General features: G+C 45.7%; 1 protein-coding gene and 1 long non-coding RNA gene across 3 annotated transcripts; both read left to right on the top strand.

Annotated features, from left to right (window-relative positions):
• Nucleotides 1–7,352: 7,352 nt before the first annotated feature.
• Nucleotides 7,353–9,707, top strand: LOC123146836 (uncharacterized). Its single transcript, XM_044566112.1, has 2 exons — nt 7,353–8,749; nt 9,454–9,707. The coding sequence occupies exon 1, from the start codon at nt 7,531–7,533 to the stop codon at nt 8,743–8,745; it is 1,215 nt and encodes a 404-aa protein (XP_044422047.1). The 5' UTR covers nt 7,353–7,530; the 3' UTR covers nt 8,746–8,749; nt 9,454–9,707.
• Nucleotides 9,708–10,468: 761 nt separating this feature from the next.
• LOC123146837 (uncharacterized) lies at nt 10,469–13,331 on the top strand. Of its 2 annotated transcripts, none has more exons than XR_006472926.1 (3): nt 10,469–12,882; nt 12,958–13,011; nt 13,093–13,331. It is a non-coding gene; the product is annotated as an uncharacterized lncRNA (long non-coding RNA). The 2 variants fall into 2 exon arrangements; XR_006472927.1 differs by having other exon boundaries at nt 12,982–13,011.
• The last annotated feature ends 8,493 nt before the right edge of the window (nt 13,332–21,824 follow it).

The following is a 21,824-nucleotide window of genomic DNA, read 5'->3' on the forward strand; positions in this document are numbered from 1 at the left end:
GATCTCCATCATCTTGATCTATATCAATGTGTAGTCACATGGTCGTCTCGCCAACTATTGCTCTTGCAACTATTGCTATCGCATAGCGATAATTGTAAAGCAATTATTTGGCGCTTGCATCTTATGCAATAAAGAGACAACCATAAGGCTTCTGCCAGTTGCCGATAACCTCAACAAAACATGATCATCTTATACAACAACTTATATCTCATCACGTCTTGACCATATCACATCACAACATGCCCCGCAAAAACAAATTAGACGTCTTCTACTTTGTTGTTGCAAGTTTTACGTGGTTGCTACGGGCTTACCAAGAACCGTTCTTACCTACGCATCAAAACCACAACGATAGTTTGTCAAGTTGGTGCTGTTTTAACCTTCTCAAGGATCGGGCGTAGCCACACTCGGTTCAACTAAAGTTGGAGAAACTGACACCCGCTAGTGACCTGTGTGCATAGCACGGCGGTAAAACCAGTCTCCCGTAAGCGTACGCGTAATGTCGGTCCGGGCCGCTTCATCCAACAATACCGCCGAACCAAAGTGTGACATGCTGGTAAGCAGTATGACTTATATCGCCCACAACTCACTTGTGTTCTACTCGTGCATATTACATCAACGCATAAAACCTGTCTCGGATGCCACTGTTGGGGAACGTAGTAATATCAAAATTTTCCTACGCACATGCAAGATCATGGTGATGCATAGCAACGAGAGGGGAGAGTGTTGTCCACGTATCCTCGTAGACCGAAAGCGGAAGCGTTAGCACAACGCAGTTGATGTAGTCGTACGTCTTCATGATCCGACCGATCAAGTACCGAACGCACGGCACCTCCGAGTTCTGCACACGTTCAACTCGACGACGTCCCTCGAACTCCGATCCAGCCGAGCTTTGAGGGAGAGTTCCGTCAGCATGACGGCGTGGTGACGATGATGATGTTCTACCGACGCAGGGCTCCGCCTAAGCACCGCTACGATATGACCGAGGTGGATTATGATGGAGAGGGGCACCGCACACGGCTAAGAGATCAAGAGATCAATTGTTGTGTCTTTGGGGTGCCCCCTGCCCCCGTATATAAAGGTGTGGAGGAGTGGGAGGGCCGGCCCTCTCTATGGCGTGCCCTAGGGGAGTCCTACTCTCACCGGGAGTAGGATTCCCCTTTTCCTAGTAGAACTAGTAGCCCTTCCAAGTAGTAGGAGTAGGAGGGAAGGAAAGGGAAGGGAAAAGGAGAAGGAAGGAAGGGGGCGCCCCCCTCCCTAGTCCAATTCGGAGCAGCCCATGGGGAGGGGTGCGACCACCCTTTGAGGCCTTTCTCTCCTTTCCCGTATGGCCCATTAAGGCCCAATACGAATTCCCGTAACTCCCCGGTACTCCCGAAAATACCTGAATCACTCGGAACCTTTCCGATGTCCGAATATAGTCGTCCAATATATCGATCTTTACATATCGACCATTTCGAGACTCCTCGTCATGTTCCCGATCTCATCCGGGACTCCGAACTCCTTCGGTACATCAAAACACATAAACTCATAATATAACCGTCATCGAACTTTAAGCGTGCGGACCCTACGGGTTCGAGAACTATGTAGACATGACCGAGACACATCTCCGGTCAATAACCAATAGCGGAACCTGGATGCTCATATTGGCTCCTACATATTCTACGAAGATCTTTATCGGTCAAACCGCATAACAACATACGTTGTTCCCTTTGTCATCAGTATGTTACTTGCCCGAGATTCGGGTATCTCAATACCTAGTTCAATCTTGTTACCGGCAAGTCTCTTTACTCATTCCGTAACACATCATCCCGCAACAAACTCATTAGTTGCAATGCTTGCAAGGCTTATAGTGATGTGCATTACCGAGTGGGCCCAGAGATACCTCTTTGACAATCGGAGTGACAAATCCTAATCTCGAAATACGCCAACCCAACAAGTACCTTTGGAGACACCTGTAGAGCACCTTTATAATCACCCAGTTACGTTGTGACGTTTTGTAATACACAAAGTGTTCCTCTGGTAAACGGGAGTTGCATAATCTCATAGTCATAGGAACATGTATAAGTCATGAAGAAAGCAATAGCAACAAACTAAACGATCAAGTGATATGCTAACGGAATGGGTCAAGTCAATCACATCATTATTTAATGATGTGATCCCGTTAATCAAATGACAACTCATGTCTATGGCTAGGAAACTTAACCATCTTTGATTCAACGAGTTAGTCAAGTAGAGGCATACTAGTGACATACTGTTTGTCTATGTATTCACACATGTATTATATTTCCGGTTAATACAATTCTAGCATGAATAATAAACATTTATCATGATATAAAGAAATAAATAATAACTTTATTATTGCCTCTAGGGCATATTTCCTTCACGACCTACACAACGTATCTCCCTCAATGGTGGCTAAAGCATTTGTAGAATCTGACTCGACAATGATAGACATATCCGAATGCTCAATGGCCAGTGCCATACCCTTCATTAAAGCATGAATCTCATACAATTAGTGTGTATTTCTTTTCTCCTTCTTTCCTTATATCAAGCATGTCATGAATCTCATTTGCCAGCCGGTTAATTACCACATAATTACCCTCTATTTCCTTTCTCTCCCTTCCCTTTGGCCTTCCTTCTTTTATCTCTCATGCAATATTCACGCCTTATTCTTTGCTTCATTTCCGAAGCAGCTCGATGCCTGACAACCTAAGAACGTATATAAATTGCAAAAAATTAATGTAAAATAGCAAGGTGGGACTATTTAATAAGTAAACAAATATGAAGAAGCCTCCAACCCGCACCTTATCCATCTTGTGGGCCGCAACGCCCGTCTCAGCCCAGCATACCGTGCCCATCAAGCGCCCAACTCCCTTGGCCCGAGTACACTTGCTTTCTATTCTTTATATTAAGGAGCCAGACACCGACATTGGCACGTCCACGAGTCTAGCTTGACTGGTGTGCTACGTTGGCATCTTCATAGCAAACCAGGGTTTGAACCCTAGTTTTCCCATCCCAACTTTATTTTCCTATTTTTTTATTCAAATACGCACAGACACAACCACATGGGCCAGATGTAAAAAAACGACGGTGAACCCGACGACGGTTTTCCTATTTTTTATATATATCTTTCCCTAATAATAAAGCACGGATTGACGGCGGACTACTAGTGTCGCGGCGCACTGTCTACCAAGGGGTGGTTGATCCCCTAACATTGGAAATATATGCCCCATACCGAGTTAAAAAGAAGAGTTTTAAAAGAGTAATAGAGAGAACTAGATCATCGATGGCACGCGTTGCCGTGCCCGTCTATTTTTCCAATGGAATGATAAAATTTCTATAAATATATTGTCATAAAACATAGTGGCAGAAAAACATTGAAGTTATATTTGTATGAAGTGCCTATATATTGAACGACTATAAAAGATTCAAGTAGTGCAGTGGTGTGAAAGGACTGAGTTTGTTAAACTTGGGTCTTAACTTGAATTTGGTTCAACTTTATGTCTCTCATGTGAGGGGATTGGATCGGGAGTTTGAACATTGCTGGATATTCCTTTTTGTAATTGATCATTACCAAGGCAGCATCATAGATGATTTCCCCTAATAGTGTAAGAAGTTGCATCATTGAAAGCGCAACACATACACAAGATAACAGCGGGCAATGCATTGCCATAACTTTGGATAATTCAGGCCTATAGAGGGGCTGTGTATATACTATAGTAATAGCAATAGTGTTCTTTATGATTTGGTAGTTATAAAAAAACACAAAGTAGGCGTACGTAGGAGACTGTTAATGTAATACGTGAGTGTAGGCACATGCAATTCAGCTTTTCCTGTAGGAGACGAGGCTAATAGGCAATAGAAAAGGTTGTAATTCAGCTACATTGAATTTCTCTCCTCAGATCACCAGTTCAGCTTTGCATGACCAAGGTGATGTTTCACAATAATTTGTGCCAAACAACATGGAGAGCCAATGCACCCTTAGTCAAGCTACAATTTAATCAGCCTGCAATTGGACAATTGCCTTCCAAGATGGAACAACCAGCACAAAATTATAGCAACTAAACTATGTATATATCATATTCAATGAGAAGAATTTCCTCCGGCTAGCAAAATTTCATTTTTAATATATACGAACATTGCCGCATATTGAGATTTATCTTCCATGTGTACCACTTCAATACATTATCAGTTGTGCACTTTAAAAAACATCGTAATAAAATAGTATTCCTCTCCATTAACTTGTATTGTTCTCCTTTGTTAGCAATCGAGAAGACAATATCATGGGCGAAGTCCAACTACTCAACAGTGCATCTTGTCACTCTCAAACCACTATTTTCTCGATATCTAGCCTGGCAGCCTCAAAATTCGCATAAAGAATCACATGGATGAATACGTATACTAATGAAATGTAGAATGTAAATCATAATAATTGATAGCCTATCAACCCTTAAAAGTACATACTTGTTTCTAGCATGGGTATACACAATGAAAAGCTTAATATCAGGTAACTCTATATAGCACGGCATCACAATATAAGGATGGTTGAATAGAGAGCCGAATAGAAAATGTCAACATTTTGTCCAGAATACACTCTAAACTACAGAGTGAACATAATCGATGAATTGCAGAGTGAAAACAAGTCAAAGGCTTGAAAAGTTGGGTTCTATACTTCTATAGAACAAAGTGGTAGGAAGATATAGTACGGCAACTAATGGATGACAAAAGACAAATTAGGCAAGATAACAATTTCAAAAGACAATATCACATTAAGGTTTGTGACCTCTAAGACCCTCCCCAAACGTACCAATCGATGTCAGTGTGCTCGCCACTTCTACAAATAAAGCAATGTTTGTAGTAAAATTCTGAAGAAAAAAAATGCCCAGATAGGTAAAAAAATTGCTCGAACTCCATCCTTTAAAATGGCAAACTTATTTTGGTGTGTATATGCAATCAAAGAATCTGAGCAAGATGCAATTTATCTCTGAACCTAAATAACCGTATGTATGTACGCGTCCAATCACAAAGAACATTAACTTGTGCAATCTGCATAATATATAAACTAAGACCAAATACCTTGTGGAAAAAAGAAAAGAGAAAACATATAGATGATTTTGCAGATTGTGTGTTTAAGAATGTAGGTAAAACTAAGGAGGCTCACTTCCTTCTGAAATGGTAAATTCGTCTTCTCTCAGGAGCTGACGAGAAAGGAATGTATGGTTATACGAGCTGCAGCGACGATAAAAGTATTTGCTACATACATACCGACATTACTGCAAGTGTCTGGTACCAAGTAAATACTAACCATCAGTATGCTTTTGCATCCCAGTTGTGTCTTATTAATTGTCCACATCATTTTTTCCACCATTAACAACTTTTCCAAATGCCATATGTGGAAGCTGATGGAGCGTCACATCCATATAGAAAAACTATGCAAAAGAGCATGACAGTGCATTAAGAAACCCTTGCGTATATATCATCCTGCTTAGTTCATACTTATTCCAAATTTAGTTTTACAATTTAAAATGTAATCTGCCTTGCCCGCGTTTAAAAAATGTACTTATCTATAAAAATTTCTTCTAGGACATAGTACTATTTTTTTACCACTGAACTACCCAAATAGTGATCTTTTAGGCTTGTAGATAGAAGATGTACTTCCAATGATGTTTAATAGTAAAGAAATAAGGATTACGTACACTTGGTTATGCACAGCCAACAGGGAGATAACATATATATCATGCATGTCGCTGCAGCAATTAGAAATCTAACTGCCATCAACACATCTAAAGAAGCCCACTTGAACACAAAAGTCTGTTCAAATACCAACATAATAGATAAATGCATCTATATGAAAGATTGTAAAGTACGGTCATGACAATAGTTGGCAACAGGACATGCGTAGATTAAAATCAAAACTCTCTTCTTTTAGGGCGGCCTGTTGTTCTGCAATTAGCAAACCACAAGAAGACAATCAATTGCCACCTAATGCTAGAGAACTGTACTGGACCAGGGATGTGTCAGATGAACAAACCTTAGCTCCCAAGATTTGAAATTGCCTGGCTCTTCCCCTGCAGCCCCTCTCCGTTCATCAAGAGGCCTGTTGAATTAGGTCTCTGCTCTTACTGAAATCTAGTGAAAAAACAAAAGGTATCAAATAATATACTTCGTGAGATTGTATTCAGGATGCAGAAGCTACATGATATGACCAGCTAGCAGTTTTAATTTACAGTAAGCAAAGAACCGTTGATTGATTGAAACAAATTTCAAACTTTAATAACAATCCAACATTAAAGTATTCCTTATTTCTTTACTCAAATCTTAATGTGTTGGATCATCAAAATCACATATTGGTGAGATACCATCAAATCATCAGAGGAATCAGGAATGCAGATCACAGAGGACAGGAGATGAGAGGTGAGATTACCTTACTGCTTGGGGAAGCCATCGACAGAGGAGAGGAGGAGCAGTAGCAACAAGCTTGGGCCAGAGGACGGCGTCGTCGGTGAACTCGGGGGCGGGGGCACCGGCTGCTCCTCCTCGTTGCTGGGGGGGGGGGGGGGGGGGGGGGGGGGGGGGCGAGGCGAGCGGGAGGACGGGACGCGCCGAGGTTGGAGGTGAACCCTGGCCGCCATGGCCACGAGTGGCTGCGGCAAGGAGCAACGGTGACGGCAAAGAGGAAACGTCGCCCATCTGCTACGTGGCGGGATCCTGTCGATCGTCGGATCCTCGCGCACATCGCCTTGGATGGAGGCCGGATGCCTCACCTCGGATCGATCCCCTCCGTCGCCGGATCAATGGCAAGCCTCGCCTCGGATTGATCCCCAGCCGCGTCGGAATCCCTCGCGAGGCGCGCCTAGGCCGGAGCCACTGGATGGAGGAAGACCGCCGAGTCGGTCGATCCTTCGATGGATTCCTCGAAGCCCACGCAGTAGAATGGGCTGGCCGACGGCCCAGTGCACCGGAGGCGTCCGTTTCGGCCCGTGGAACAGCAGCCCACAGGACAACTGGGCCAGTTTAAATAGATCGCGGAACAAGTTGCCTTGACATAAAATCTGACGTCCAGGAACTCGCGGATCAATAAAACGGATGACCGAAAATCCAAATCGCTGTGAGGGCAGGGATTAGGTGCGGTTATACCGTCCTTAATAGTTTGGAAAAAGGGACTGAAAAACCTGTCTAGTTGATTGACAACAAATCAATTTGAAAACATCTTGAAAATACACACCGGCTCTGAGAATCTCATACCAAAATCAATAAAGTTACAATGGCTGGGAGAAGCCAAGGAGTCTACAAATTGCATCTACTTTACAGAATGTTCATAGTAGTTTGATTTTAGAATTTCATTTTGTAACCCTCTTCAGGCCAGGGAATACAAGTAGTCGGCCAAGACTGCAGCAGCACCCCACCCACGCACAGCCGCCGCCGCCTCTTCCCCTTCCACCCCACCATCTCGTCCGATTTTACCGGCCTTCCGCTCCCGTCGTCGGCGACCACTTCCCCTCCTCGACACCGCCGGTGGCCGGCAAGGAGATGGCCCCGACGCTGATGGAGCTCCCGGGCAGCCTCCTCACTGAAATCCTCCTCCGGCTGCCCGAGCCGGAGGACCTCGCCCGCGCCTCGGCCGCCTGCCCCGCCTTCCGCCGCCTCGCCACCGACGCCTCCTTCCTGCGCCGCTTCCGCCGCCTCCACGCCCCGCGGTTTCTCGCCTTCATCGACCTCGACGGCTTCCAGCCCGCGCTCCCGCCCCACCCCGCCGCGCCCGCCGCCCGCGCGCTTGCCAGCGCCGCTGACTTCTCCTTCTCCTTCCTCCCCTCCCACTGCCGCTGGATCCCGATGGACATCCGCGACGGCCGCGTCCTCCTCGGCCGGGACCACGGGAAGGACGCGCGGCCCCCGATCTGCAGGGAGCTCGCGGTGTGCGACCCCCTGCACCGCCGCTACGTCCTGCTCCCCCCGGTGCCCGACGCCCTCGTCGCCTCGGCGGAGCGCCCGCCCCCCGTGCTACGCGGGCCCTCGGACGAGCCTCTCCTCCTTCCCCTCAGCGAGAACGATCAGGCGGCGGAAGGGACGGCAACGGCATTCACGGTGATCTCAATGGTGCATTGCGAGACTAAGCTGGCCCCCTTTGTATTCTCTTCGAGCACCGGGCAGTGGCGAGCGGCGGCACCCATGCTTTGGTCGGCCATGCCAGTGTCGCCGATGGATCCTGCTTATCTCAGGCGGCACCACGCATATGGCTGCTTCTACTGGGACTCCACCAATATCAAGAGGAAAGAGTTGCTCGTGCTTAACATCCAGAGGATGGAGTTCTCCATCGCCGAGCTCCCATCCTCTGGTTGGGGCACGCTAGGCGTGGCCATTGTGGAGGCAGGGCAAGGCAGGCTTGGGCTGTTTGGGATCCGTGATGGAACTGCAGGTGGCAGCAAACATGACCTCTGCTATAGCGTTAGGCACAACAAAGGCAAGAATTCCGGTCAGTGGCAGATGGTGAAGACCTTCTCACTAGGTCCTGAGGGCCTGCATTATCTCAAAGCGGCAACAGAGAGGTGTGTGCTCCTGATATGTTCTGAAGCCCCACGGCTCGTTGGCTTGTCTATGGTGATGCCAGACTTGTTGGAGTATATCTCGGTGGACGTCAAGAAGTTGCAGCTTGAGAGGGTCTGTGTCAAGCCTTTCGGGAAGTCCTTGTCCAGGACGCGCATATATGCCCACTTCCCGCCATCGCTGTCTTCGCCGACGATATGAAGTGGTATACTTTCTACTGCATTTCCAGTTATGTTATGCATTTCCCTTCATAGTTTTCACATGGATTGTTCAGTGTTGCAATTGGCCATTCTTGTTTACATGATTTAGTAGTCGTTATGTTTTTGTGCTCAGTCATGGGAAAATGAACATATTTGTGATCTGTTGCCCTGTTTGTTGCAATTGCTGTTTTAAGAGAATCGTACAAAAGAAAATCTCTGCCTAATTACTGTGTTCACAAATAACTGCCTGAGTCATTGCTCTTAATAACAAAGAAAGAGCAGTGTGATTTGGGTCAAGTCTCTTAAATCAGTTATAGGCTTCACATCTATCATTTATTGATTGTGGCTAGAACCCCTGATATATTTTCTTAAGTGACTTAAGCTAGGCAACCACTAAGCTACTACCAGTTTAGAATGACCTAAGATTTTCAGTGCTGGTTTCTTTTGTGTACATTTCTCGGTCTTGTTACGTGCTCCAACCTGCATTGCAAATTACAGTGCTGAAGCTGAAGACACAACAGCGTCTCATATTTCAAATCCGATTTAGATGAACCTTACTGATGGAACGGATGCTGTTCTGCTGCCATATATAGCCCAATATAATGCCTATAATTCGTTCCTTTAAGCTCGTAAACTCTCGAATATGTGTACAAATTGGACCCCAAAAGTCTTCTCTGGTCTGACCTGAACTTCTGTCTTGCTTGTTCAGATTCGATGGAGCCGCAAACAGAGCAGCATTCTCAATTCAAGACGACCGTGATTTCAGCAGCATGGGGTTCGTTGGACGTCATCACCATGCCTATAGGATGACACTATTTACATTGCTTTGCCTAGCGATCGTCATGTATATGTTTTGGTTAATTACTGTAGCATCATTGCGGACCTGTTCTTTTTCTGAATGTGGCAGTGTTCGTGTCTATGTTATGTTCTTCCTTTGATACCATAAGAATGTTACATTTTTATTAATGGTCTCAATCAATCAAGAACTGTAGTAAATCCACCTTTATTATTTATACTGAGTGCAGATATACCGGGTGCATTGCGACGCAGCTGGTGCCGACGCCGGTCAACGGACGCAGCGGCGAGTGGCTGCTGCTTGTCCAAGTCCGCTGCTCCTTGATGGTCAATGCACCATCTAGCTTGTCGCCGTAGTTGTCATATCCATCTAATTAGGAAGCCTCCCGTGGTGACTCCGAGAGGTGGAGTGGGGCTGGCCATGGTGGCCATGGCATCGTACCGCTCATACATAACCGTCGCCTCCTGAGTCATGAACATCTAAAAGCTCCATGGTCTTTAGAAAGCTGCCTCTATTGTTGCCTAAGGCTTAGAAGCAACCTGTAATGGTCCACCCCTACACCAATTGAATTCTGGTGTGTTTGGTATCCTGAGTTTGTGTGTTTGGTATTAAAGTGGCAGCTGCTTGCATTTTATCCCAAACAAAAGTCATCTCTACTCCTAATCTTCTCTACTCCTAATGTCTCAGTAGGTAAGTCGTTCGTTCGTTTCGTTCGTTCCCACCCTTCCATCGATCTCTCCTCCACCAGGCGATCTCCTTCCCACCAATTTTTTTCCTCCCTCCGAAAACCAGGACTGGTTTTAATTCATGCATCACCAGAACCAAACCAACCCTTCCATCCTTCCATCCATCCCACTCTTCCATATAAAACACCAATACTTTCATCCTTCCCTTCCATATACAAAGCCAATCCTAGGAATCTGCGGTTTTGATGGTAGGTCGTGGTACGTCGTCATTCGCTTCCATCGTTTCGCTTCGATCGTAATTCAAGTCTTTTCCGATCGACGGAATAATCGTGTTGTAATCCCCAGTTTCCAGGTAAGGCAATTCTCTTCTGGAAATAATCCACGATCAAATCCTAACTTCCCGGTCCAATCCCACCTACCACTTCAGTTTTTTTAGCATACCAAAATTTTCTAGCCTAACAATTCCACCGGTTCTCTCCACATCCCTCCTCACCTCATGTATCCCACGACCATGTGATGACCGAGGAACAACGCAGATCTCAGGCCATCACCTGCCGACCTCTCATGTGCGGCCCGGAGGTCGACCCGTCCTGCTCCTCTTGTCCGCAGGTGCGCGTCGCCGCACGATCTGCTCCTCCAGCCTACCTCCCGCACCGAGCCAACTCTCATGCATCTCATACAGCGCGAGCTGCTCGTGGAGGCTCAGCTGTTCCTCCATGATGGCGACGTTGAGGGCTGGTGGAGGCCAATCATCATGGACGTGTCTCGCTTTGTGCAAGTCGAGGTGGTCGCCGAGGGCGCCGCGGCACTTCCAGGATCGTGATCTACCACTACGACGAAGCCATGAAGCTTCACCTCCGAGCAAAGGCCAGATGTAATACTTGCCTGTTCCCACGCACTGCTTGTTGGATTTTTTTGGCTACCTTTTGTTGCTAAGACTAGACCTAAGCATATGAGTTATGTCAAATTCAGCGCCGATCAGCAATATATGTGGACGATATGATGAAGGTCGTTGCATGCTGCAGCTAACTCTGACCTAGCAGGACACGTTAGTAATTTAGTATGCATATGTTGTCTTCCTAATGTACAAGCTGACAAGTAGTTGAATGCCATGACATGATGTTTCCTTCGTAGTCATGCAGATTTTGTAGCTTGCAAGATCCTTATCTCTATAATGTTCAAGTGAATGGATGAGAGATCAGTTTCCTACTCAATCGGTGTTCTCTCAACAATCTGAACTAATTTGGTGATTGGTTTATTACCTTCTAGGCGAAATCACCTCACGATATTATAGAGCCAGTAAATCTGGAGCCTACAAGTTTGTTTCCTTCTTTTGCAATGCAAAGTAAAAAAACTCATTGTGTGAGGGTGAAGCTATTTTTTAGGAAAAACTAAATCTTATGAACTCTGGAAGTTAGAGCTTTATGATTTACCAAGTATGGTTATAAATAGTTCTGGAGTTGCAACAACATCCCAACTTTAACAGTACATACACTATAAGCCCTCTTATGCATGATATATTGTTATACTGATAAAATTACTATTAGAGACAAATTTCAGCTCTCATAGGATGCTGATATATTGTAACCTTTTTGGATATTTTTGGTACTTTGTTTGATGATAAAAAATGGATCGTTGTCATCTTTCGGATGAATATTTTGAAGCTGGATAAACTGGTTTTGTAGCATGCCACTAACTGCTTCTGCGCATATACATGCAATTCTATATCTATTTATTGGAAGTCACAAATAGAATATGAAGAAAAGCATGTAAAAAGGCAGTATGTTTTTAACAGGTTCTCTTCTACGCCATACTTGCTTTGGAATGTTCAGGATGAGCTTCTTTAGGTACTTTGTGGATGATGAAGCAAAATCAACGCTCTTCAGTTTTGTCGTTGTTTGATTCGGCTTGCAGTTTCTACAAATGTTGTGCCACTTAGGCTTTGGATTGCGCCTTCTTATATGTTGACCATCTCATCTTTGCGGCAAATACGCAGATATATGTTAACCATCTCATATACTCATCTGTGCATGTTTACGTATTTCTTGTCTAACGGGTTCTTTTGGTGTGTCCTTGTAGAGACAAAAAAAAATAGTAGGAGGCTTTATAAACCAAAGGGGAAAAAACAAATTTATTAGCAAACTAATCAAATTCGGGCTCACATCAAGGTATTTTTTAGGGGTATTAATCCCATGTGCTAAATTCTGTGTTAGTATAGTTGAAGCCCAGGTCACATATTGATGATTCATAGTTCTCTGATTGGTCTTCTCATATTATTTGTCGTCTCCAAGCAAATTCTGAGAAACCATCGGAGTTCTTGATGCTTCTATTAATTCAGAAAAAGCAAGTTATTGTTTCCCTGGAGTTACTGTATATCTGCTATGGGATCGTTAGTTCATGAGTGTTTCGACATGGCACTCTGGAACAGGAGTTCAGAATTTGCCACTGACCACACTCCGGCGTGATCCCACCCATGATGCTACATTATGGGCTTTACAGGCAAGTGCCTGCTCTGTGACACCGTGCCTGCTAAGCTGATGGCCTCCTCGCAAATGTGTGCCATGTGGGTGGCAGCGACAGGAACGAGACGAGCAGGAGGGTGCCCTTCTACCCGGAGTTGCAGCTGCTCTGAGGATTCTTTAGAAGGACATGGCAGGTTCACCCACCACGCTTGTCTTCCTTCCCTGATTTTTGTTTCTCCTAATGCATTTTTATTTTATTTATGTTTCAGTGTTCCTGATGTTTGATATGATAGAGAACAGGTGCATGAAGGAATGCCTCCATGGTAGTAATGCACATCTCAGACGATAACATTCTTCTATTTTTTCAATCTAAGCTTTAACACTGATCATGCATCCTGGAATAGATCTTCTCAGGGCGCCATTCATTGGAACTTGATAATAGGTACAAATTTTGTCATTGGTACGTTGCTGATAATGCAATGTGTCCCCGGCACACTCAAAAAAAAATCCATCGAGCAGCTGAAATTGTACTACTTTTCAGAGAAGTTAGTGTTGTCGGCCACTCACTCTTTGCAAAAACTTCGCCGAAGGTTTTCTTCACCATTTTGTGTCTGATAGGAGCCCTGCCCTTTATCATTACATGAGGTGGAAAGTTGTACAATCGATGGAGTTACCATTACAGAAAGAGAGAATAGAATTAAAAAACTGAACCAATTACTCATGAAATGAGTGACCTGAAGCATGAAGTTCATGATGTTAAGTGCTCATAATTGATTGGGTTGATTTTGTGTAGTTGTGATTCTGGATCAGTTATTTTTTTTTCACGAATACACAAAGCTTGCGTATCTTTTCATTGATAGAAGAAGAGAAAATGAGTACAATAGAGGGTACAACGAACCGAGAGCAGGGAGAGGGATGCTCAGCCCGAACAGGGAAAAGACACAACAAAACCCACCAAGCCTAAAACTTGAGAGGCAGATCGGATGAGCACAACATCGAACATCTTCAGAGCCAACACCGGGGACACCGCGAGCAAGCAAGATGACGCCTTCAAGAAGGGAAACGGCATTGTGAGGCCGTCGCCATCCGATCCGACAAATCGGACCTAGAGTTTCCCCCGAAGCTCGAAGAGGGGCACGGTGAGAGGCCATGACAGCGCCTCCAACAAGGAAAACGACACCCACGAGTGTCGCCGCTGCCAGCATCGGCAAGCCGAGCATGGATTTCGCCAAGCTTGTGTCCGTGCAATCCCATAGCCACCAGATGAGGAACTGTCCGTGCAATCCCATAGCCACCAGATGAGGAACTGAAGATGAGGAAGCCCGCCCGCCGATCGATCGCCACCTCATTAGGGGGGAAGGGGTGGGGCTGCATCTGCCGCCGAAAAAACACGAGCTTTGGAGCCGACATGGCGTGTAGGAGGATGGGGTCGGGAAGGCAGCAAGGTAGAGAGCCGACGCGGATGGGTAGGGGTGACGACCGGCGCCGTCGGCAAGCCAGGAACCGGAAGGGGAGCGCACTTCCGAGCTGCCGAGGACGGAGTAGCCAGAACACCGGCGAGCCAGAGAAGCTGGAAAGGACGCAGCAACCCAAGCACCGGGGCCAAAATCGCGCCGGTAGGACACCGGCATGCCATGGACACCGGAGAACGCAGGTCCGTGACCGTCGGGATCGGAGCGGAGCCGGCAAGGATCCACCACGAAGCTTCTACCGCTGCCAATGAAGACACCCATGACCTCACACCTGCAGATGTCGGCGCCGCGGCTCGGAGGAGACGCCGTCAGTGACGGAGAGTGGCCTGCACGGGGCAGGGCCAAGCCTCGGCCAGCCCGGCCACCTCCACCCAAGGGCCTTGCGCACGCCCCCCATGAACAGCAGCGCGAAGAAGAAGGGCTGCGCCGATGGAGGAGGCAAGGGTGGGCGGGGAGGAGCACGAAGGGCGTGCCGCGCCGCCGCGCCGGACAGGCAGGGGAGAGGGCAGCTGTTGGAGGAGGGAAGGCCGCCGTGCGCCAGATCGGATCTGGGGCGGCGGGGAAGGGGCCTCCGACGCCAGGGAGACCAAAAACCGCCCCGCCGCCGCCATCCCCAGGCACGGCGCGGGTTCCCCGGCCGGCCCTCCGGCAGCGGCGAAGCAGCGGAGGTGGTGGAGGGCGGGGCTTCCGCCGGCGGTCGAGGTTTCCCCCGTGTCGCCAGATGCGGGCGACGCGGGGATCAGTTATGTGTTTTAGTATGATCGTGTGATTGATCTTGATGTTATTCTAACTAGATGATACCCCGCACGTTGTTGCGGGAATATTTTGCAACATATTTCAATGTGACTCGTTGTATGAAACATGAATATTTGAAGTAATAATATAAAAAGCTAACAATAAAAATACATATAATTTATTGTGCTTGATTACTATATAGTTGTAAAATGTTTATTAAATGTATATAGCATAATAGAATGAAAACCCTCATGTATGTTACATGTTGAGATAAGTCTTTTTTTCATGCATGTCATGATGAAGTGGCATGCTTGCATGTTGAGAGACATATGATAGTGGGGGTGGGCCTTTTCTCATGCATGTTGTGCAATGATGTGGCATGCTTGCATGTTGAGAGAAATAGTTAGTGGGGGCTAGCTATTTAGATATAGAAGATAACAGAAGAGACGGGCACTTAGCTAGCCTAATATTTTATTTTCAAAGGAAGGAGTGTTTCTTCCTTTCAGATTTTCGTATGTTTCATATGTCCCAATCCAGTCCATGGCTATTTTTTGTTTGTGCCGGCATATGAGGTCCAGTGCATGGAAACCAATTACCGATTAATTGCTTGATTCAGCAATAGCATTGGTGCAACACGTCCAACCCCAGATGTATTTCTAAAATAACTATCAGAGCCCACGTCTGTTCGGTAGTTATACGTTTTATGTGTATATATACATACACATAAATCGTGTTTCGCCTTCCAGACCGTGAGACCGTGGGAAGAAACACAATGATGCGGTCACGTATGGATCGATGCCATCGTCGGCTCTGCCAGCTCCTAGCTACCTCCACTTGAAAGAGACACCTCCAGGCCTTCAAGCAGTTGGCTATGACATTGTGCACTCCTTGCACCAAGAATCGGCAAGGGACGCCATGGAGGTTAGAGGAGAGGTTGGGTGACGCCGTGAAGGGAAAGGGAGACGGCCGTGGAAGAAAGGTGTGAGCTGAATGTTGTGGTGTCGAGGGGAGGCGACAGTGAGAAGCCGTGGCAGGGAGATATGGCGGCGTAGATGTCATGGAGGGAAGAGCAGGCCGGAGGAATGAGATGTGAGTGTGAGCCTTGTGCCATGCGGTATGCCTAAGAAAGAGTGAATTGCTTTTGTAAGATACGAAGAAAAATGAGCGATACTTTTTATATGGTGAAAATATCACATACTTGTTAGGGAAAAGTGACGGTTTGTTATGAAAAAAATGTCACATACTGTTTTATATAGTAAAAAAATATCAGATACCATAACAAGCCATTTCTAAAGAATAATTATCAAAAAATTGATTTTAGGTGAGCCTACAATTTATTATAATTGGGATGCAACTCACTCTACTAGAAAGCAGGGTCCACGCTTACATCTAGCAGCTAACCAATGAATATATATTATGTATTAGCTTATTTTTCTTAGTATATGCGAAAATCCCTTTTGGAGGCCGAGCTCCAATGAGGCCGGTTTTTAAAAAATTCAAAATGAATCAAAATTCATGTTTTTTTTACATTTCAAATAATTCACAATTGTGTAAATTTTCAGGACATAATACGTTGAAATGAGGGCTGTGCAAAAAAGACAAATTTGAGCATTTTTAACACATGATACTATTCATCCTCCAAGGCCATGAATTTATCTTTTTTGTACAGATCGCATTTCAAGCTATTTCATTCTGAAATTTTACACACATACACAGAACATCCTTGTTCCTTGTACAAAAAAGGTCAGTTTTTTTTAAACTCACAAGTTTGAAATTTGAATTTTTCAAGAAAAACGGCCTCCGCGTAATGCACAAGTGCGTAAATTTTCAGGACAGAATACGTTGAAATCAGGGTTGTGCAAAAAAGACAAATTTGAACCTTTTTAACACATGATACTATTCATCCAAAAAAGCCATGAATTTGTCTTTTTTGTACAGATCGCATTTCAAGCTATTTCATTCTGAAATTTTACACACATACACAAAACATCCTTGTTTACTTGTACAAAAAAAGTTCAGATTTTTTTGAAACTCACAAGTTTGAAATTTGAATTTTTCAAAAAAAAAGGCCTCCGTGGAGGCCGAGAGCCAGAACGCCTCACTCTTTATATGTTCATTTTCGTAGATCAAAGATGAAAACCAATGTCTTCAGCTGCTACTTTGAAAATGTCAATTGACAAAATCACTGTGTAACTATGATGGACCGGACTAAATACTTGTCAAGTTCTACACAATCAGAAGATATGCGTACAGTTAATTGTTTTTCTTTATATATATGTTGCACATGATAATACAAAAGGTGTATTCCTCTGTGTTTATTTTCACAAAGTATGAGAGAGATGAAGATGGTTATGTTGACGTTACAAAATAATCCATCGACAACGGACCTGAGGAAACGTTGTTGGATGTGGCCAAAATTTCACTAAGTTTTTATATACGTGCAATTTAAAAAAAAACTAAAAAGCCCGTGGCAACGCACGGGCATTCTACTAGTACATTTTATTTCCCTGTGATAATTTAGATGATTGATTTCTTTAAGCTGAAGTTCTATTTTTGTTTTTTCATATAGTTCAATGCCTCATGACAAGACCTAGCACAAGACCAATCTTGGATACATTTTAAACTACTTTATATTTCACTATTTCAATCAGCTGAAATATATGTTAAATAATTCAGAAATCAAGTGAAATAATTGAAATATGTGTTAATTATTTATGAAAATATTTAAATGTAACCATAAACATTGAAATTTATGTGAATTTTCACTTACTTTTTTCATCATTAAAAAACAACAACAATAATTCATAAATACTTTCAAATACATTAGTCACTTTTTATCATTTAAAAAAAATCAAACTATAATCCATAAATACTTCACATGCATTTCACACATATTTTGATCAATTATTTCACACGATCTCAGTGCTATTGAATATTAACTCCATTCATGTGCTTTCAAATATTATATCACTCCATTTCAAGTTTTGAAATATTACACATTAATATTCACACAAATGTTAATGATTTTAGTTATATTTTAGTCAATTGTAAAAGCCTTCGACTTGCATATTTCACAGACATTCACACATATTTCAATAAATTATTTCACACAATTTCAGTGCTTTTGAATAGTAACTCCATTCTAGTGCTTTCAAATATTATTTTACTAAATTTCAAGTTTTAAGTATTATTCATAAATATTCACACATATCCTAATCATTTTAGTTATATATCCATCCATTAGAGAAAACATTCCACCTGCACTGAAAAACGGTTTTCAGTTCCGCAGGTTAAGAGGTCTGCTAGAGATGCTCCCTTTCACCCACGTACATTTGCTTTTTTTAAGGGAAACATCTTACTTTATTTAAACAAAGTCTGGGATCTCGTCTGCTAATACACTGAGGATACAATCAGGAGGCGAAAACCTCCAGACCAGAGAAACACCGTCTCCTACAGCTACCTTAGCCAAAGTATGGGCCGTTCGGTTTGCTGTTCGCCTTCGCCAAGTGACTTTACACCCTATCCAGCCCCGCATGAGTTCTTTGATATCCTCCACGATTGGTCCCGCCACTGACAGGTTCCGGGGTGCAGAGTTAATCATGCTGACAGCTTCCCTACAGTCCATATCCACATGCATCCGCTGGATGCCAAGCTCATGTCCGAACTCCAGGGCCTTGCAGCACGCCAGCAACTCGACGATCTCTGGCCTCGACTGGTTTGGGAAGAGCTGGGTCAGGGCACCCCGGAAGGCGCCTGCATGATCCCTGACCACCACCCCACCTCCACCATTCCCCGTGACAGATGAGACCGCGCCGTCCACATTTACCTTGAACCAATCGGCCTCCGGCGGATTCCATTTTTCTGGTGGAGGCGTAGCAACGACGCGAGCTTTCTTTGTCACCGCTTCTGCCCATTCGTCCATGCGTGTTGACACCGTGCCTGCAACATCTGAAGGGTTTTTGATACGTACCCCATCACACGCCTCATTTCTTGCCAGCCAAAGACCATAGAGACCCTGCATAATCATCTCTTTCTCCTCCTCTCGGGCTTCTCCCATCCAGTTCCAAAGCCACCTGCCAATAGCTTGGTTAGAGTCGATTCCCTCTAGAGGGAATGAGACCTGGATGCTTCGCTTAGCTGCCAAATCCACCAAGAACTGACGCGAGTGAGGGCAGCTCCAGAAACGGTGCAGCAGCGACTCCTCCCTTCCGCAAGCACAACAAAAGACGCCCGGTTTAATTCTTCTACGCAGCAGTTCGGACCCAGTGGCCAGACCGTTGCGCATGATTCTCCACGAATGAACCTTAACCTTCTTGGGTACATGAGTGCTCCACATGGCCATCCAGTTCCTATGAGAGTTAACTGAAGAAGACGACCCCGGGCGTCCAGAATTGGCCCTTCTCAAGTTCATCGCCAAGTGATACGCCGACCGGACCGAGTAGACTCCATCCTTGGTATAGTTCCAGGCAAGGTAGCCGTCCACCCCCGGACCACAGACCGGGATTTGCTTAATATCCGCAGCATTGTCCGGAGTAAACATCTCATCAACCTTGGCGTCATTCCATGCGTTTCCTTCCTCCGATAGCAAGTCAGCGACCCGGGTCGATCCAGGAACGAAGGTCTGGCCCAGTGGCCGAAGACTACTTCTATGAGGTATCCAATTGTCGTGATGAATAAGCACCTTTGCACCATCCCCAATGCGCCACACCACTCCTTCCCACAGCAGATCTCGGTCATGAAGGATGCTCCTGAAGGTGAAGGATCCATTGGCTGGGCATGTGGCACTCATAATCGACGATTCTTTGAAATATCTAGCTCGTAAAACCCTAGCACATAGGGATTTTGTGACTTGCAAGATCCTCCAGGCTTGCTTGCCGAGGAGGGCCTGGTTAAAAGCTTCATAATTTCTAAACCCCATGCCTCCCTCTCTCTTTGACAGGCACATGTTATCCCAGGGCACCCAGTGCACCTTGTTCTCACCATGAGCTGAACCCCACCAAAAGTTAGAAGAGATAGAAGTCAGGTTCCGGCATATTTTCTTGGATAGTTGGAAACAGCTCATAGTGAACGTCGGTGTCGCTTGTAACCCGGATTTGGCTAGCACTTCCTTCGCAGCCTTAGAGAGACCCTGTCCTTTCCATCCACGCACCTTGCCTTTTGAGATCTCTGTGACGTATCTAAAGGTGCCATCTTTGGATCTGCCCACCGCCGTCGGTAGACCAAGGTACTTTTCGCTGAGGGCTTCAGAGTTGATGCCAATTACTCCCTTCAACACGTTTTCGTTGTCCTTCGTGCAACCCTTCCCAAAGAAAATAGAGGACTTCTGAAGGTTAACCCGCTTCCCAGACGCATGCTCATACACTTGTAAGATGCTCCTGAGGGTCTCGAGGTTGCCTTGAGATCCCTCCAAGAATACAATACTATCATCGGCGAAGAGGAGGTGAGTCACATGGGGGCTAGTGCCACCGAACGAAGCACCTCTAATTCTCCTCTCCTGTTGGGCTCACTTAAGGAGAGTAGAAAAACCTTCAACACAGAGCAAGAACAAATATGGCGATAGCGGATCCCCATGTCTGAGCCCCCGGGTGGGTAGAAAAAGCTCGGATAAGCCGCCGTTGAGCTTGACTGAGAATCTAGCTGTCCGAACACACCTCATAATCATATCCACCCATCCCTGAGCAAAACCAAGCCGCCGCATGACCTGCTCCAGAAAAGTTCATTCCACACGATCATACGCCTTCATCATATCTAGTTTGACAGCACATAGCGGTTTCTTCCTCCTGCGCCTATGGATCGCATGCACACACTCATAGGCAACCAACAGTGTGACGCCCGGATAATTAAGCTACAGTGAACCTCCGCTAATGATGCCACGTCACCTCAGTTACTGCTGCTAATCCCTCGTTAGTTCAAAAACCGGTTCAAAATTCAAATTCCAAATATGGCATACAATAAAAGTTTTCAAACATCGAAACAAAAATGTTCGGGGTGAACCAATTATTGCATAGATAATTTTGGTGGAGAAACCAAACCTTGATAAAATGTTTAAGGGCTCTAAAATAATTAAAACAGTAGTGAAAACAATTAAACAAATGCCTATTGAATTTTATAAAAATATTAAAACTATTTTATTATGGGTCAAGATTTAATCTAACAGTAGATTGTTTATAAATACAAATTTAGGTACTAGTTATAATTTTTATAAATCTAAAAATAAAAGAAACTAGAAATAAAACAATACAAGAAAATAAATAAAAGAAAAGATAGAAACAGAAAACAAAATAAAAAAAGGAGAACAACCCCCCCTCCCTCGCTGGGCTTCGGCCCAGCCGGCCACCCCACCAGGCCGGCCCACCTCCCCTCCTACTAACCCCACCCCGACCGAAAACCTAACTCCCCTCCCGCACGATCCCCACCCCACTCTCTCGTCCCTCTCGCCCCCGATCTGGATCGGGGCTCAACCCCGACCGCGCCTCGCCGAAGTCGCCGTTGCCGCCCGTGGATTCCGCGGCCCGCTGCCCGCTGCCAAGCTTCGTCGCCGGATCCATGGCCTCCTCGTCTCCTCCTCACGCTACCTCGACCACGCCTCCTCGCCGGACGCCATCGCCGTTGTCATCTCCAACGACGCCGCCGTCCCCGTCCTCCTCCCCGCGCCCACTGCCCGTGCCCTACTCCTCCTCTGTGAGCCCCCCTCCCTCCTATCTCTGTCGTGGTCGCGCCCTCTCCCCTCACGCCCGCGCGTTGCGCCCACCAGCCGGCCCCCGTCCTCCGCGCGCGCCCACCCTCGCCGTTTCCGCCGTCGCCGCATCGGCCATGGCCTCGTCCGCCGTTCACGCACGCACGCGCCCGCGCACGCCTGCACCACTCCGCATCGCCCCGCTCACCGCTGCGTGCCCAGCCACGCACGCCTCGCTGCCGCTGCCGCCAGT

Source organism: Triticum aestivum, chromosome 7A (genome assembly GCF_018294505.1).
Source record: "Triticum aestivum cultivar Chinese Spring chromosome 7A, IWGSC CS RefSeq v2.1, whole genome shotgun sequence".
NCBI classification, from domain to species: domain Eukaryota; kingdom Viridiplantae; phylum Streptophyta; class Magnoliopsida; order Poales; family Poaceae; genus Triticum; species Triticum aestivum.